Source organism: Molossus molossus, unplaced genomic scaffold (genome assembly GCF_014108415.1).
Source record: "Molossus molossus isolate mMolMol1 unplaced genomic scaffold, mMolMol1.p scaffold_m16_p_11, whole genome shotgun sequence".
NCBI lineage: Eukaryota > Metazoa > Chordata > Mammalia > Chiroptera > Molossidae > Molossus > Molossus molossus.
This window is the reverse complement of record NW_023425346.1, coordinates 70094673-70114078: the sequence shown is the minus strand read 5'-3', so window position 1 is coordinate 70114078 and position 19406 is coordinate 70094673. Positions and strand designations below refer to the sequence as shown.

Sequence of the window (19406 nt, the reverse complement as noted above, 5' to 3'; positions counted from 1 at the left end):
TATATATTTAAAAAAAAAATTATATATATATATATATATGCTTGGCACAAAACAGAAAACAAATGAAATATATTTTTAAAGAAAAAAGAGAGAATGTAAATATGACAACAGAGCAGGAGTCTATTAAAATAGAAGAAACAGACTTGAGAGAAACAAATGGAATTTCTAAAAATAAGAAATTAGGTAATGAAAATTAAAAAACTCAGTGAATATGTTAAACTGAATACTAGACACATATTAAGAGAGAATTAGAAAAATCACAAAGCAGATCTAAAGAAAGAATCCAGAATGCTGCAAAAATTGTTAAAGAAGTAGCAAATATGTAAGAGAGGATAGGAGATATGATAGAATGATTGGGGGGACACAGATGTGGTAAATCCATTAATAAAAGCATGGAAATGATAAATATTAGCTTTAGAATATTAGTTACCTGTGGGCTGGAGCAAATAATTGGATTATGCACACATATAGGGCTTTAAATATACTGGTAACATCTATTCAGATTGATGATGGGTACACAAGTGTGCCTTTCTATTGCTCTGTATGTTTTTAAAATATTATAAATCCTTTCTTATGTTGTCAATATTTAATAAAAACCTATTTTTAAAGTAGTCTGACAGGAATGCTCCAATGTTAACTGTGGTTGCGTTTGAGTCCAAGAGATTATGAGAATTTTTATTTTCCCCACTTTTCTGATACTTTGAAAATTTCTTTCCTAAAACTGTATTAGATTTTCAATAAAAAGGTAATGATAAATACACTTAAAAAAGGGAGGCATCTGTTTTCCTATCTTGATAAATGTCTTGGCATAAAATAGCAAATGCAGATGATCCTCCTATGTAGGAACTTGTCTCTTATTTACAAATGGACACGTTTTTTAAACACTATATACCAACGTGGAAGGGCTCCTCTGGGTTCTGTTTTCTCTCTGGTGGGTAAAAACATAATATCAAGTTTCTAATGAGTTAAGGAAGCTTGTTAGTTCCTCTTTGGAATTTATGCAGATTCTTACACAGGATTATTTCTGTTTCTTAATTATATTTAATGACAAATTAATTAGAGATCTGGGACTGGTAATATTATAAGACTGCTGAGATTTAAACATGTTTCAAACAGAGTCTGTGACAAAGATAATATTGATATAATTTTGGCCTTAATGTGTTCATAGAAAGAGAGCGTTAGATTAAGGCCCATTGGTAAGAGAAGCCCAGAGACCGGGGGCTGTTAGAATTTACTTAGGCCTCAACATAATTTAATAACTAGTTGAATAAAAATATCCTAAAGAGGAAAGCAAAATACTTTTTTAAAGTCCTATATTCGACTTAATATAAAACTATAGTTCACGAAATCATTTAAGGGAAACAATAAGATAACATTAAAAAAAAAATCTCATTGAAAGTGGTTTCAGTTTTTCTAATATGTATTTAAAAAAGCTATCATGTAATATGCTTAGAGGTGAAAACTGTTTCCTATTTTAAAAGTATAGCTTAGCTCGCCATTTTTAAGGGGCCTACATCGTCATAAGTGTTCTTTTGGTTTCCAGCCGTATTATTGAGGTAGAACCATATACCGTGAAATACACAGGTACCAAGTGTCAAGTTCAAGCAAACTGGAGATGTGCATACACCTGTGTAAACCAAACACCTATATGGAAACCTTTAAAGGTTAAATCTCTCCACTTTCCTGCCCAAAGATTTGACGGCTGAGAGAAAATGGTGTATGGGGACCTCAGGGTTTCTGAATCAGGGCCCCGGCCTTTACTCCGCGTTTAGAAATGTGGTAAAAGCTCAGCCGCTTTCTTCCTAGGGTCTGTGGCAGCCCCTCCCCCAGCTGTTCCAAGGACACGCATCTGCACGTCTCTTCTCTCACCTTCCGAATTGTAACTCACTGGGTTTCTTTGCGTCCTCAACTTTTCTGATCCTTCGACAATTTCTTTCATAAACAAACAAACAAAACTATGAATTTTTAAGTTATCCAGATCGTTCCTGTCGTTAAGGTAGAAGCAATGCTTCCTTGTGACTCTATATCAACTGGACACAAAAGAGCCAGAATAAGTACGTAAATAACGTAAGACTCTCTCAAATCCTACACAATATTAAGTTCTTCAGATATGTTTGTTACTACTCCTGTCTCCAGGGAGGACTTTGATGACATGAACTTGGCTGTAATCTCAGGGGTCCTCAATCTTTTCTTCGTGAAGTGACTTGCAATATAACAAAAGTTTTGTGTACTATTATAGAGCTTATGTCTAATGTACGTGGACACGACCCCAAGCAAGTCCCTCCACCGGGGTCCTCTTCTCCCTCCCAGCGTCTCTCTGCCATCCCACCCTGTCCCGGGGCGTCTCTCTGCCATCCCACCCTGTCCCGGGGTGTCTCTCTGCCATCCCACCCTGTCCCGGGGCGTCTCTCTGCCATCCCACCCTGTCCCGGGGCGTCTCTCTGCCATCCCACCCTGTCCCGGGGCGTCTCTCTGCCATCCCACCCTGTCCCGGGGCGTCTCTCTGCCATCCCACCCTGTCCCGGGGCTGCCTCCTGGAATCTGCTTGTTCTCCAGGTCACTCTGCACACCGTGGGGAGATCCCTCCTGAAACACGGAGCTGATAACTAGCTTCAAGCCCTTCGATGGCTCCCCCAGCACAGTTTACAATGCTCCTTACGATCTGGCTCTCTATGGCTTCCTAAGATTCTGTTCAGTGTTTGGACATTTCTAACGTACTCTCTAGTGCAGGTGATCTAAAGACATTCTGCAGGGCTTGTCGCCTTCCCAGAAAACCCAGAAGAGCAGCAAGGTGCAGGGTTCCTTACCTCAGAATTTCCAATTTATATGGGGCTCACTGTTCTCCTTTGAAGTTCAGAGAATCTTAGATGGGAGTGTTAAAAAAAAATTCCTTTTCATTACATATTCTTCCAAATGACCTGTGCTCTCTGTTTCTACAGGGCAAGTGCCATTGAGGACAGTAAGTTTCCTGTCTAATGATTTTAACACAGAAAAGGGTGCAATAGGTAACAGGAAGCGATGGAAGGGAAAGAGAAAAAAAATACCAGTTAATATTTCAAAATATCCACCACATAAACTTGATTTTATTCTTTTCAAGTTTAAAATACTTGGGACCAGTAGAAATAGCAAGAACAGAGATAACAGCGTCCTCTGAGAAACAACTCTCTGCTGGCTGTTTAGAGATGATGCTGTTGAACCCCAGAGAGCAGAGCATGTACCTGGGTGGGTTTTCTCACTGAGGCCCCGTTCACCAGTGTCCCCGATCCTGCACCTCTGATCAATAATACACATCAGAGCGCCAAGGGCCAAGACGTAGGGGTACAGCCTGCAATGGCACAGTCCACGGAACTAATTGGTTATGTAGGATTCTCCTAAAAACTCATATTGGAAGCCACCAGTTTCTTAGAGTTAAGGACACTATAAAAATTATTGACAGTCTGCCCTGACTGAGTGGCTCAGTTGGTTGAAGCATCATCCTGTACACCAAATGGTTGTGGGTTCGATTTCAGCTCAGGGCACATACCTTGGGTTGTGGGTTTGCTCTCTGGTGGGGGTGGATATGGAAGGCAACCGATCAATGTTTCTCTCTCTCTCTCTCTCTCTCTCTCTCTATCTGTAAAAATTAATAAACATATCCTCAGGTGAGGATAAAAAAAATTATTGACAGTTTTACTATATTGCAAGAAATGCATGCAACTTTTTCTGTACTTTCTTCTTTATGCTTCATTTTAAATCATAGGGTTGGTAGGAATCAAGAGATACCCTTAAGATATGCCCCCCAAAAAGAGGCCTGTCTTTCAGTGGATTAAAGGAAAGAATAACCGCAATGCTCCATAATAAATTGGTTCAACATTTCTCTGACAGGAACTGTATTTCTTTAAAAACAAAAAGGCACAGCTGCTGAGGAAGTTTTGACTATTGTTTTCTAAACAGACAGAAAACAGTGATCAGCATGGTTTGTGGGGAAAACCTTAACATATTTGAAGGTCATTCTAGGAGCTTTCTAAGAGGCTGGTATAATTAAACCAAACAACACAAAATACCTCAACAAAACAATGCAACAGACGTTTAAAATATTTGAACATTTGTGAAGCTAAATATTGGGATTTATGCTGTAAAACTGACCACTTAGGAGAAAAGAAGAACAAGAAGCAGTCGCCATCCTTATTAAAAGCATTATTAAGTGTGTAATAGTGTGTGGGGTTATGTTGCTTTGCTAGAAGTTCAGGGATCATTATTATGCACATCAATGAACTTTCGCTGTATAGTAAACTACTTCAAAACCAGTGGCTTGAAAGAGCAAACATTTGTTAGTTCTTCAAGTTCTAAGGGTTGACTTGGTAGTTCTTCTGGTCTATGCCAGGCAGGTCAGGGCTCCTTCATGCCTGGTGCTTGGCAGGGCGATTGGCCTGGGGGAGAGGAGGCAGGCGTCTTACTTACATGTGGCAGTTAGCTCAGTGTGGGCCGGGGAATCGCCACGGCCTCCGATCATTCAGCAAGCTAGTCCTGGGCTCAGGAACTTGGTGGAAGAAGGATTTTCAGCATCAGAAGAAGCCAAGCCCCAATGAACGAGACCAATTCAAACCTCTCTGTACATCACGTTTACTAATGACCCGTTGGCCAAAGCAAGTCATGTACCCAGATTCCAACCTCTCTCAGAGATGTAAAAATATATTCCTATTGTAAAAGGGCTGAAATTCTAACTAGGGTTCAGATAAAAACTTAGCTTCAGTGTTGCGTATCTTTTTTGGTCCCAATGGTGCAGTAACAGAGCATACCTTTCAATGACAAGGGGCACGCGGGAGAGACTAGAGAAATGTGTGGCCACAATGCCATCCACCATCGTGCATCTTCTTTTTACAGTAAAGAGGCAATGATCACAGCTGCATTTGGTTTGGAAAGAAGGTCAAAAGCACAGTTTACTACAGATTTTAGACATTTATATCTTTTTTTCTTTTAACTCACTTTTGCTACTGAACAGAAAGTGTGCAAGTCCTAAGGATTTGCAATTCAACACATTAGCACAAAATGAAGAACCGTGTGTAACAGCTATGTCTGGAAACAGAATAATACCTGCACCCCAGTAGTCCCATGTATCCCTTCTCCAGCATCTCCACGCTCCCTCCCAGTTATAACCACTGTTCTGACTACATTAGGTTTGCCTGTTTTCCTGCTTCGTGTATTTGGATTCATATAGTGTATGTTCCCTTGGGTCTGACTTCTTTTTTTTTTTAATCCTCACCCGAGGACATTTTTCCACTTTTTGTTCAGGTAGAGTGGGAGGGAGAGAGGGGAACAGAGAGAGAGAGAGAAACATCGATGTGAAAGGAACACATCGAGTGGCTGCCACCCACACAACCGACCAGGGCCGGGGACAAACTGCAACCGAGGTACGTGCCCTTAGCGGGAACCGAACCCGGGTCTCTCAGGACCGCAGGCCGACGCTCTAACCGCTGAGCCAAACTGGCCACGGTGGGTCTGACTTCTTTATTTTCATTTTTTAAATCCTCGCCCGAGGATATTTTTGCATTTATCTTCAGAAAGAGCAGGAGGGAGAGAGGGAAGAAGAGAGAGAGAGCAACATTGATGTGAGAGAGACACATCGACTGACTGCCACCCACACCACCCCAACCGGGGCCAGGGACAAACTGCAACTGAGGTACATGGCCTTAACGGGAACCGAACCGGCGACTCTCTGGTCCGAAGCTCTAACCGCTGAGCCAAACTGACTAAGGCAGAATCTGACTTCTTTTGTTTAACATATACTCATTAGATTTATTCATGTTGTTGAATATAGCTGTGGTTTTATTGTTTATTTTCTGTATAGTGTTTCATTGCATGAATAAAATACAAATTTATCTATTCAACTTTTTAAAAAATATGTTTTTATTGATTTTTTAGAGAGAAGAAGGGAGAGGGAGAAACATCGAAGAGAGAGATACAATGATTGGCTGCCTTCTGCACACCTCGTACTGAGGATCGAGCCTAAAACCTGGGCATGTGCCCTGACTGGGAATCAAATGGTGATCTTTTGGTGCCTGGGTCAAAGTTCACCCACTGAGCCACACTGGCTGGGCTATCCATTCTACTACTGATGCACTTTTGAGTTGTTTCCAGTTTAAAATTCTCACACGTCTTTTCTATTGGGAAGAAGGTTGAAAATGTTTGCAGTGTTCTTACTGTTGGGGTACATAGTACCCAACATGTAGTGTTTTTTTTGGTTGCTGTTCAGCTTTATTGAAGTATAATTGACAAATGAAATTGTAAGATATTTAAAGTGTACATAGTGGTGATGTGATATATGTATGTCTACATTGTGATAGGATTTCCCCATCAAGTTAATAAACACATTTATCACCTCACATAACTACCTCCCCCTTTTTTTTGAGAGAACATTTAAGTTCTGTTCTCTTAGCAAATTTCGATTATACAATACAGTGTTGTCAGCTACAGTCACTGTGTTATACACTGGTCCTCGGACTGGATTCACTTTACGACGGGAAGTGTCTTCCCTCAGCCCCGTTCGACATGCACCTCCCCTCCTGTTGGCCCCTGGGGCGGAGGTGCTGGCCCACAGGAACACGGATGTGCAGCTCTAGCTGATACTGTCACACAACCTTCTAAGCTGATCTTACTCAATTAAACTCCCACGACTTCTATGCATTTTTTCCTTTAACACGGTTATAAATATATTTTATCTTTATTTTGGCATCCTAGGTTTTAGTGTATTCTTGTCTTCTACTTTCTCTTACTCTGCCGTAAAATACTTACATTTGGACTCCAACTGGGTTAATAGTTGATCCTGCATTTATTTATTTATTTATTTTTATCCTCACCCGAGAACATTTTTCCATTTTTTTGTTCAGATAGAATGGGGAAGGAGAGAGAGAGAGAAACATCGACGTGAAAGGGACACATCGAGTGGTTGCCACCTGCACGACCCAACCAGGGCCAGGGACAAACTGCAACCAAGGCACATGCCCTTAACAGGAAACAAACCTGGGTCTCTCTGGACCGCAGGCCAAAGCTCTAACAGCTGAGCCAAACCGGCCAGGGCTGATCCTGCATTTAAAATTTCATAAAATGCCAAGAATCCCAATGTATAGCAAATCATTCTTCCTAGCAATCAACTAAAATGACCTGTTTCCTCATTCATTCATCGAATGCTTATGGAGTACCTACAAGGAATACTGGACTTGAGCAGGGGAATACAAAGGAATGTAAACAAAGGAATGTAAAATTGAACTTCTGACCCCCAGGAAATTCCCATAGTAGCAAAGTCTCATCAGTAAGTGTCTCCCACCGCTCGATCACTCCACCAGTACTGTCCTCCAGCCTGCGCTAGCAATGCAGCCGCAAATACAATTTCCCCTCTTTGGATAACTATCCATAAGAGTCTTATTTTCTCCTTTTTTGGACAAAAATGGCATGAAGGGCAAGAGCAAAACTGCTCTCAAAACAAGAAATTGTGGCAATATATACTCTTCACATTTTTTTTTTCTGTATTTCAAGGAAGAGTCTCTGCATGTATCTGTGTATAATGGGATTTTCAGATTACATCTATTTTGTGTAAGGTGAAAATGTTCACAGTGTTCTTACTGTTCAGTATTTCATATTGTAAATGATCGGGAGAATACATTAGTTGTTAAGGTAATGTGCTCAAGTATCTTTGTGGTTTTAAGGAGGCATTACTGCTCTCAAAATAGCTTCAGTTAGTTCTTTCCTCTGGTAGCATGAAGCCATTTTTGCTTGTGAATTGAACTGTTGCATCTGTGCAAAGAATTCAAACTCTGAGCAGAGCTTTAGGAAAAATGAGGTTCTCTGCTATTTTAAAAAATGGAGCATTAGTAATAAAATTAGCCCCACTTAAAATTAACCTCATTTAAAATCGCTAGTAATAAAATTAACCTCATTTAAAATCACTGACTTAGATGTTTCCACAATTGAGAGCCACCAAAGGTCCTTTGTTGTATTTTTTTCACAGGCTGCCTTTACTGGTCCATATTTATTTCCAGCTGTAATCTAAAGAAAGGGCTGCAAGAAAAAGTGTGCAAGTGAAAGTTAGTAAGGTAGGAATAGCTGTCCTTGCCACCCAAATGATTCCAACCTGCCCATCAACGGGAAGCACACTGACTTAATACAGATGCTCTTTGTCCAAGGGGTACAAATCCAGATCAAAGGAGCTTAAGTAGAAAAGTGTCATTAAACTGAGAAGTCTAGCTTCAGCTAATTCAATTTAGGAACTCAAACAAAATGTTTAGGACTCTCCTCCAAATGGGCTCTGTCTCCTTTTGGGCTACACTGATTCTCTCTGCTGATTAGCTTTTTCCACAGTGGATGCTCCCACTTTAGTGCACACACTTCTTGGACCTCATTAAATGTCTAGTTTATTCACTTTAACAACCACCTGACTGTCCCTGAAGTGTTTGATCAAAAAGTAAGGTGTTTGGATATTGCATAATCTAATTATTCAATACAGGGTTAAAAATAATACAAGAGTCTCAGGTGGTTGTTTTCCATTTATAAAATGAGTTGTTATAATAAACAGCTACAGTGAAAAACCAGAACCTATATGGGACAATTATATTAACAAGCGAATCATACTTCCATATGAAGAAAACCTAACTCTTAAAACGTCAACCAGAATGTCTTCCCTAGGATGAGATATCAGAGTATTTTGCTGAACAAAAAGCATAAGAATATTGCTGTCCGCCACTCTATTAAATGATGGGTTGTTTAGAAAATAAATCTCGCCCTCCCCAAACAGTGGCAGTATAAGTAGACCCTGCTTTAAAAGATGAGTGAACAGTGACATTCCCAGAACAAGCACTACCATCGTGGTCCACTTGAGAATTTCCGAAGTGCTAGGTCACGCCAGGGGTAGTCAACTAGGAACAATTCTGCCCCCAGGGGCATATCTGACCATGCTTGGAGACAGACGCTTTTGAGTGTCAGGACTGGAAGGTTGCTGCCCCTGGCATCTAGCAGGTGAGGGTGGCGACGCTGCTGAGAACCCGCAGCACACGTGACAGCCTCCCGCAACGCAGTTAACGACCCAACATGCCAATGGTGCTGAAATGAAGAAACCCTGGTCTCTAGCAAGATGCAGGCAAAGGCAATGTGGAAGACAGAGCTCTGGCTCCTGATAAATGTATAACCTCCTGAGGGGGTAAGAGAAAAATAAATAAATAAAGATGAGTTCACGGCACAGTATACAAGTGCTAATGACGAGGCCTTCCCACGTGCACCTCGGAGAAAAGGCGGCTGCTGGTCTCTGCATCAGAGCGCCCTTCGTGTTAGCAGCAAGGTGGATAGGAAAGATTTTAAAGATTTGGACAGCAACCTGAAAAGATTATTTCATGTACGGGGTAAGGGGGAGGCAGAAATCCAGAGATGAGAAAGAACAGTGTCTTTTCAGGACAGTTAAGGGACCAGCTTGGCTACAGCAGGATGTGTGCGTTCACCTGTCACTGGGATAACGTGGCCAAAGGAGTCACGGTTTTGCCACGTTTTAGCCGGGTAGACACCGGTGTGAAAGCTGTAAAATGAGGATATCCCTTACCTTGCAGGTATTGCTGTAAAAAGTAGGTACACTACACCATAGTGTTCAAAGGATGGCAGCTCCTAGAACAAATATTAAGAGACAAGTTGAACTGGAAAGAAAGCAGGTTAACTGAGAGGAAGAGTCCACTTGCCCTATAGGCTGGAGGAGTCATTGGACTTCTGTGTCAACGGGAGTGACCGGAGGCAAATAAAGCTTCCGATTAATCTGAATCTGGGGAGGGTGCACAGGTGGTCACTGCACTATTCTTTCGGCTTTTCTGAATAGCTAACATTTTTCAAAGTACTGTAAGTTTTTATTTTTTTAACTTTGTTTTCCCCTGCAAGAATTTAGGCTCAATGGAAAACAACTCCCTGAGTGATCTTTGTTATATTCTAGAACAGTACCTGGCACACAGATGCTCCATCACAGTCCAGCCACAAAGTTTAGGAACAGAACCACAGTGGTGCAGTTTGGGTGGGAAGATAGGAACATATGCCGAAGATGTCCAAAAGCAGTATTGATAGAATTTGGGGGTAAGGGGGGAGTAAAGCAGCTCTGAACACACAAAAGGGATGGGAGATGGCTGGACTCAGTTGCAATAGTTAGAAAACATGCAGATTTGAGGGAAAACAAACTGTATTCTGGATATATTAAGTGGAGAACTAAAACCTGACCAAATTTTATAGCAATTTAGCTAGAGATGCTGAGGTTAGCAAAGTAAGGTTTCTCAAGAAAGATGAAGGGTCTTATCCTCCCACTATTACAGAGAGCAGAAGCTAAAACAATGATCTTTGTATAACAAATAATGTCACTTCAAAATTAAGTAATAGTTTTTGAGTGTATAGAATGGAGTCAGAATGGAGTCACTAACTAGTTACTCAAAATCTTATTTACCTATAGAGAACATTTTGTTTAGACTGCATAATTTTGGCTGCTTTAAATAAAAAAAAATCATTGTCAGCATTAAAAAAAATTAGAATATACATAAAAATTCTGATTCTCTTAATTCTCTTGAAAACTGGGCAGATCTATCAGCCTTCAGCCCTCCTTTCTACAGGCATAACAGGAGAGAGCTGAGCTCTGTTGCTGCCTGGCCCAATTCACCACCTAATTCAATGTGTCTCCTTTGTGTTACCCACCCGGCCCCTCTAGGTACTCGTGCCTGCAATTCCTGGTCTAGTGGTACAATGTCCACTTTAAAGACAATAACAATAAAAACAGTAACATAATTATAGCACACTGAGCATAGTGCCAGGCTGTTCCAGGCAAGTCACAGAGATCATTCACTGTTTGAGGGAGTTACTGTTGTTACACCATTTTACAGATGAGAAAACTGACAGGTTAAAGGACCGGCCCGAAACTCAATGGCCAGCAAGTGGAACAGGTGAGATAAAAACCCAGTCAGATGTGAATGTGCAGCCAGCCAACAAATATTCAAATTAAATAATAAATTTTACACGAGCCTGTCTTTTTCTAAAAGTAATGACCTCCGCTTCAGCCGACGTGTGCTTTTCTGCAGTGTATGCAGACACGCACACACCTGTGACTTTGAGTAGCTACCTTCTTTCTTCTACCTATGCGAAGCTGGCCGAAAGTGAACGCAAGTCTTGTCTTCCCGAAAGGCATGTGGTAGTGGTAGACTAGTGCTCACTTTTATCTGCAGAAAACATAAAATGCTTTGGTAGGAATAACTTCAAGGAATGTATGTTCTCGCTGGAGATATGCAATGCACTCAAAGTTTTTAAGGAGATTTAAAAAGAAAAATGTGGGTGGGTATAAACGAAGTTGGGGAGCATATCCATGGCTGAAGGGACACAAGACAGCAGAATAAAGAGCCAGGAAAGCCATTTGGAAGTGTTTCAGTCAGGTTTGGATCAGTTAGGGTTTGGAAGTGTGTATGTGAAGATGTGTATGTTAGGCCGGTGTGGCTCAGTGGTTGAGCATCGACCCATGCACCAAGAGGTTGCAGGTTTGATTCCCCGTCAGGGCACATGCCCAGGATGTGGGCCAAATCCTCAGTGCGGGGCATGCAGGCAGCGGCCAATCGATGTTCTCTCTCATCAATGTTTCTCTCTCCCTCTCCCTTCCTCTCTCTCTAAAATCGATAAAGAAAACAAAAAGATGTGTATGTTAAGCAAAGCGAGGTTTCCTAGAGGTCACAACAAACTCTGGGCTCCCTGCTACATCATCAGCGGGCGTTTAAGTTTGCTTGACTGAAGAAACATTCTGTGGAATAAACATGAACAGGAGAGAATTTGAAAGATCAGAAAGAGTGACTACCTTGGAAAAAGTGAGAATTGGGGGAAAGGCATCTGGGTTTGAAGAACGTCGATACACAAAAGCATAAAAGTATGAGGCAGTCATGAATTAAGAAAAAAATTCATCAGTGGAGTCAAGATGAAAAGGGCATAAACAAAGCATTAAAGTCAAGAATGTGATGCTTACAGGAGAGTTCAGAGGTGGCAGATGGTGAAGTCACCATAAGGGGATGACCTCGGAGCAGGTGGCCAGGGATGCAGTGTGGATAGAGAAACTTCAGAGGCAAAGAAGTTCAGAAACTGAAAGATGACAAGGAGTGAATACAAAATATCTAGATCTCAGCTGACCTTTAGAAAAGTTAATAATAAAAAGTAAAAACTTAAAAATATAGGCAACACGTTTCTTGTGGACACATGAAAAGGTTTAAACGAAACATCCGCCTGACTGGCAGGCAGTGCGTGTGAACACATCGCGTGTGAACACATCATATGCGACGCTGTGGAAACAGACAGGACAGTGCAGTTCTGCACCCCACCTCCTTCCCCGTGTCCTGACAGGACTCACTCACACTCTGCTTGAAGGTGGTCGGGTATTGTGTTCACCGCTTTTGTTAAAAGTAAATAAATAGTGAGGAGCAAAAAAGCCAAATAAGGAGAATAGGGGGGCAGGAAGATTGGAGGAAGAGAGGATATTTCTTTATTTACATGGACTTTATTTTTACTTGTACTCAAGCTTTTAAACAACAAAAATAAAAAACATTTTGAATTCGAGTATGCCTGAAAGCCAAACACTATGATGGTGGTCCCATTATTCTCAAACCCACACATGGGCTAAAATGGGTTTTATAAATTTTAAAGTGAACAAGCACAAGTAGTCTATTTGGTATGTAAGGTTAAATGTCTGCCAACAGATCTAAAATTTCAGAGGTAATATTTTATTTCAAAAGTAATAAATATGGTCACATAATAATTGGTGAGAGTTACAATGATGAAAACTCTTAAAATTCTTATAAAAACTTGGAATTATTTCACAGTTAGGCTGTTCACATTTCTCATGACTGCATGTTTTCCAATGACGTATTAATCTAATTTAAACATTAATTCACCAACAATATAACTTCAAGGCTGAGAAAAAGCACTAGTCACAAAAAATTTCAAGTAAACATTAATCTAGCAGTCCAGAAAGAATCCTAATTATAAATAATATAGTTGTGTATCTGTTTAAAGACTAATATATACCTAGCTTCACCAAACACTTGTGAAAAAAATTATATATACTTGTTTTGTTCAAGACATAATATGAAACTTGAAATAATTCCTCTACTTATAAAAACAGGTGACTCCTAAGAAGGATCACAGTATCTCATTAACAATGCAAACGTATTAAACTGAAAGGGTTCATTTATTTTGGTCTTCAGTTACAAATAAAAAACCAGTAATACAGTGGTTCTCAACCTTCCTAATGCCACGACCCTTTAATACAGTTCCTCATGTTGTGGTGACCCCCAACCATAAAATTATTTTTGTTGCTACTTCATAACTGTAACTTTGCTACTGTTATGTCTTAGGCCCCCCCAAAGGGGTCATGACCCACAGGCTGAGAACGGCTACAGTAATAATTAAGTGTAATTGTTCTATGACAACCGGAAACATTATCAGAAAAAAAAATTTTGTCAATGAAAAAAATCACTGATTCAATAAGTATTTAATCATTTTATTAACAAAATATATGCAAGAAGTACATCCCTTTCTGGTGAAACTTTTCAAATAATTTTATGTGGAGGGCCTTGAGATGTATCAATTATATAAACCATGTTAAAATGAAAACCTTTTTTAAATGTATAATACAAACCAGTACTTTATACAAGAATTCTCTATAAAGTTCATTAATCAATGTAAAAAATAATTTGTTTCAACTGAATATAAGGCATGTTCAGTTTCTGTAATTCTGGAGAATTATTTTTTTTGCTTAGTTGGAGACTTTTCTCTCCGCCGGTCCTGATTTCTCTTTGCTTCTCTATGTTGTTCAGAGTATCGGCCAGGTTTTTCCCTTCGCCTCTCGGCACCATTCTGGTATCTGTCTTCATCACTTCTAGAACCTGAATGTTTTCTATTCTTTTCTCTTGATTTTGATCTATCTTTTCTTCTAAAATTTTCACTGTCCTTTTTTCGGTGTCTATGCTCATTTTCAGAAAAAGAATTTCTTCTCTCTCTTCTCTTCTTTTTTGGATCACCATACTCATTTTCCAAATCTAGAGGCATTTCTTGGTCTCTATCATTCATGACTCTACTGTAACTATTTCGTTCAGAAGGAACACCTCTGTCTGAAGTGTATTTTGTTAAGGGATCTCTCCAATTTGAGTCTCTTGAATTTCTGTCTCTGAGTTTGTCTGACCTTCTTTCTCTTTCAGTCCTTGTTTCTTGGTGCCTTTGCTCTGACCTCCTTTCTTCTTGTTTCCTATCGTTTGTTTGTTGTTTCCTGATCATTTTATCCACTTCTTTGTTTCTGGTGTTCCCTTGTCCCTTCTTTCTTATAGCTTTAGCTGCACATGTAAAATAAAATATAGTTAGCTTTAATTTTAACCTTAATTTAATAAACTAACAGTCACATTCATTAATATAATGTAGGTTTACTAATTCAGATAAACTGGATGCAAAGCTACATTGACTGGATGGAAAGTCTAATGACAAAACATTTCACAAAATTTTGAGAGTATATAATGTCAACATTAGTTACCAAAGTACTTAGATTCAAAACAGTGAAAGGAACTTTAACTATAGCAAATGTTGTAAAATATTTTATGAAGTGACTAAAATAGTACATTTCCACTTACAAATTTTATTCAAAAACAAATTCCACATCTGTAACAAAAATAAATAAATTATTTAAAAACCAAAAAACAAAAAAACAAATTCCAGTCCATGTGCCTTATGTCATATGAAATATTTGTCAGATCTGGCACATAATCAAAATACAATGATAACACATGCCAGCAACATCACTTCCTAAAGGTGAGAGGGAGTGGGATACTGGGTTTGCTTAATAGCATAAATATATATATATTTCCGATAAAAACCTCTCCCAATAAAAACAGTATTTTTGCTTGCCAGTGCTATTAGAGAAGTACTAACTGTACATCTATGTACATCTATACGACCATAGGCTTTATAAAAGCCATTGAGGCTTGATTTCTGAGAAAACTCTTCTCAAAAGGCCTTAACAATTTAATTTTACTGACATAATCACAAATAAAAATACTAAATAATTACAGTGAAATATCTTACCATTTTAAGCAATGAAACACATTTAATTGCTTTATCCCTGATAGTCTGAACACATAAATCAAAGGTGCTGTGATGACCCAAATTTCTGTCGCATTATTATGTGTACAGAAAGAAGGAAATAGGGTAGAGACCACCTACCCTCATCCTACCTCCACCTGAATCTCCCTGTACCAACCTGTATGTCCCCTGCCAAATGCCTGCCCCTGACAGCCAGCTGGTTTGCACTAAGGACGTATTTCTCTGGTTCCTATCAAACGGCTCAGCTGAGCTGCAGCTCCCTGCAGGAACCATCTGGTTCTGTGCGAAACCACCGTCTCTCTGACCTACTCTACACGGCTCTCAGCTTTGTGACACTGAAACTCATGCCATATAATAATATGCAATCTCCTCTCCCTTTGTCTGTTTTACAATTTTGGGGCAGTTCATACTGCTTTTATGCTATTTAATATTTTATTAATAAAACTGAAAGCTCTCTACTGAAACTGTATGATGAGGCAAATTAATTTTGAATCAGCAAGCTTCCTTATTGCAGCAACTCATGCTGTGTTATCATCTGTTCTCAAAACAGATATCATGAAATAACAAATTATTTAGAATTAAAAGAGGTGAATGTTAAATGAACAATGTTAACATATTTCAATTCAAGAAGAAGACTTCCTGTGAGCAAATGGAATCTTGTTCTAATAATATAAAGCACTGAGAGTCCCACGATTCTGGCTGCCACGTAGTATATAAAACACTTCAAAGTGTAACAAGCCAGGGAATAAGAATAAAAAGATCAGGCTTCCAACCTTTTAAGGCTATAGGAAAAAGTGCTCCCTCTCTGAAATATGCATTAAAAACAGAAGAAATAACATGCATTTTGCACAATTAGACTATCTCTAATTCAGACTAAAATGCTATGATTGAAGAAAGCAGAGCTGACCCTACAGAAAACAACACAGACCTTTGCAGAAACCGGCACACGTGCCCTGGCCAGTTTGGCTCAGTGGTTAGAGTGTGGGCCTGCGGTCCAGAGAGACCCGGGTTGGGTTCCTGCTAAGGGCGTGTACTTCGGTTGCAGTTTGTCCCCGGCCCTTGTTGGGCCGTGCAAGTGGCAGCCACTCGATGTGTCCCTTTCACATCGATGTTTCTCCCTCTCTCACTTCCTCTCTCTCCCTCCGGCTCTACCTGAATAAAGAGTGGAAAAATGTCCTCGGGTGAGGATAAAAAAAAAAAAAAGAAAACGGCACACGTAAAAAATTCCTTTACAAAAGCAATTCCAGTTACAAGTAGAATGGAGGAAACTGTGGAAGACCAGTGCTCTGGCTGAAGAACAACTAGAAATGCTGGATATAAATCTGAAATCTTGTGCTTAATGGCAATAAAGATGGTGAACTTGAGATGCTATAAAGGAAGGCAGTACCTAAGAAAAGGATAGGAGTATGTCCAAAGAACACAGAGTCAACCTGAAGGAATTTCCAATTGCCAAAGCAGAAATGAAGTGAACAACAAAATGATAGCACTAGCTTTAACACACAGAATAAGATAAATGTCCATGATTCCACACTGATAAAATTATTAAATAAATGGAGGGAAGGGATAACTCTTTATTTTTCTTTTTGTTAATCCACCAGAGGAGATATTTTTTTCCATGAAGAAAGAGAGGGAGAGACAGAGAGAATGAGAGAGAGAAACATGGATTAGTTGACTTCCGTATGCACCCCGACCCAGGCCTGGTATCAAATCTGCAACCCAGGTACATGCCCTCGACCAGGAATCGAACTTGCGACTCTTTGGTGCTCGGGCCAACACCCCAACCACTGAGCCACACTGGCCAGGGTGGCACAACTCTTTCTTACAGAAGAAATTCAATTACTAAATTGAATAGTAATTCAATTTAGTAGAAGAAAAGAGACAAATAGAAAAATCATCATTTGGCGAACACCACAGTAATAAGTGTTCCAGACAAGTTCCAAAGATGGATGCTAAAATTGGAGAAAGTCAGAAAGAGGAGATTGTGCATAGTATCAAATTATCTCTCTACAAGATTTAATTTACAGAGAAAAATCTATCCATGAAGAAATTCAGCAGACATCACCTTAACCAAGTCATCAAAGTTAATGTCACCAATAAGATGTACCAACATTATAAACTCCTTGATCAGATGCACTAAGAACACATCATTTCTACGGTACTCTAGCCAAAAATGCATAATCCCCTTCTAATCATGAGAAAATATCAGGTATGTCTCCATGCTGAAGAACATTCCACAAAATAAGTCCCTACAGGACTTCAGGAAGGAGAGCCCAAGAAGTATCACAGACTGCAGAAGACTAGGAGAAATATAACCGAATGCCAAGTCGGATCCTGGAACCAGAAAAGAGAACATTAGTGGGAAAAACTGATAAAACGCAAAATTATTAAGATTTGCCGTTTGGTTAACCGTATTGTTCCAGTGTTAACTTCCAGGTTTTGATAAGTGAACTACGACTATGTAAAATGCTAACATTAGGGAAAGTTAGGTGAGGGCTTCATGGGAATTCTCTGTACTATTTTTGCAACTTTCTTGTAAGCTGAAAATTAGTTCAAAATAAAAAGTAAAAAAATAAAGGCATCAGAGAGCTGGCCCAAAAAAAGACTGAAAGAGTCCAACTCAAGAAAGCAGAACCACAGAGAGGTGAGCTGCTATTCCACAGCCTCTTGCTCGCTGTGAGCATCCGAGACCAGCAGAGCTCTGGCAGCTGCGGAGAGACCAAGACTTGACAGCCACTTAATAAAAATAGAATTGCTGCCCTGGCCGGTTTGGCTCAGCGGTTAGAGCGTCGGCCTGCGGTCCGGAGAGACCCGGGTTCGGTTCCCGCTAAGGGCGCGTACCTCGGTTGCAGTTTGTCCCCGGCCCTGGTCGTTTGTGCGGGTGGCAGCCACTCGATGTGTTCCTTTCACATCAATGTTTCTCTCTCTCTCTCTGTTCCTCTCTCTCTCTCCCTCTCTACCTGAACAAAAAAATGGAAAAATGTCCTCGGGTGAGGATAAAAAAAAAAAAAAAAAATAGAATTGCTAAATAACCAATAATATATAAAATGGCACTCAATTTCATTAGTGATGAAGGAAATACAAATTAAAATCACAATGCAATGCCTTTACACATCAACTAGAATGGCTAAAGTAAAAAAGATGGCCAATCTAGTACACTGCTGGTGGGAATGCAGACTGGTGCAGCCACTATGGAAAACACTATGGTGTTACCTCAAAAATTAAAAATTGATCTGCCATTTGACCCAGTGATCCCACTTCTAGGAATATACCCTAAGAAGCCTGAAACACCAATCAGAAAGAATGTATGTACCCCCATGTTCATAGCAGCACTATTTACAACAGCTAAGATCTGGAAACAGCCCAAGTGTCAATCAGTAGACGAATGGATAAAAAAGTGGTGGTACATATACACAATGGAGTACCATGCAGCTGTAAGAAAGATCTCTTATCCTTTGAGATGATATGGAGGGACCTAGAAAGTATTATCCTATGCGAAACAAACCAAACAGAGAAAGACAAGTATCGTATGATCTCACTTATTTGTGGAATATAATGAACATAACAGTCTGAGGAATGGGGTAGTCCCAGAGACGTGGAAGTGGGGTACAGACTGACAATTTCCAGAAGAGGAGGTTGTGGGGGAGAGATAAACCACAGAACTTATATGCATGTGTGTATGAACAATGGACATGGACAACAAAGCTGGGGATAGGGCAGGGAGGGGGAGGGGGGAATCAGTGGGGGAAAAAGAAGAAACATCTGTAACAAAAATAAATTAATTAATTAAAAAAACCCCAAAATGATGGCCAAGTAATGTGATAGCGAGGACAGGCTCTATGGGTGCTCTCATACATGGCTAATGGGGTCATGCAGGAGACAACCAACAGATGTATCTCTCTCATATCAATGTTTCTCTCTCTCATTCTCCCTCCCACTCTCTCTTCCACTTCATCTAAAAATCAATAGAAAAATATTATCAAGTGAGGATTAACAACAAAAAAATAAAAACTAAAATTTCTTCAAACATAAACATCAGGAAAGCTCCTGAAAACTAGATTACAGATATCATGAATGGTATTTCCATCATCACTCAACTAAGTATTTGCCGATGAAATACCTTCGTTTCTATGAAAAGGCTTCCAAAAGGTAATCTTCCCATTGTAAATGTTATAATTTAATATAGACTGCAACTGTAGTAGATGATCATTCAATTTATATTATTCATTGTGGCTTTTAACCCATTGAATTCTAAAGTAAATACAACACCAAATGATCTACTTCTCTCCCTGTGCACATCGCCA

The 19406-nt window shown here is 39.8% G+C and overlaps 1 protein-coding gene across 4 annotated transcripts in view; it reads right to left on the bottom strand.

The window, feature by feature from the left end:
* Positions 1 to 13403: 13403 nt before the first annotated feature.
* Positions 13404 to 19406, bottom strand: part of CWC22 (CWC22 spliceosome associated protein homolog) — a 54662-nt gene continuing 48659 nt past the window's right edge. For 2 of the 4 annotated variants that reach the window (XM_036254082.1, XM_036254081.1), the window contains exon 19: positions 13404 to 14345. In XM_036254082.1, the coding sequence (XP_036109975.1) occupies positions 13759 to 14345 (587 nt within the window). In that variant the 3' untranslated portion in view covers positions 13404 to 13758. The remainder of the gene's footprint in view (positions 14346 to 19406) is intronic. The other 2 variants (XM_036254084.1, XM_036254083.1) reach the window with 2 other exon arrangements.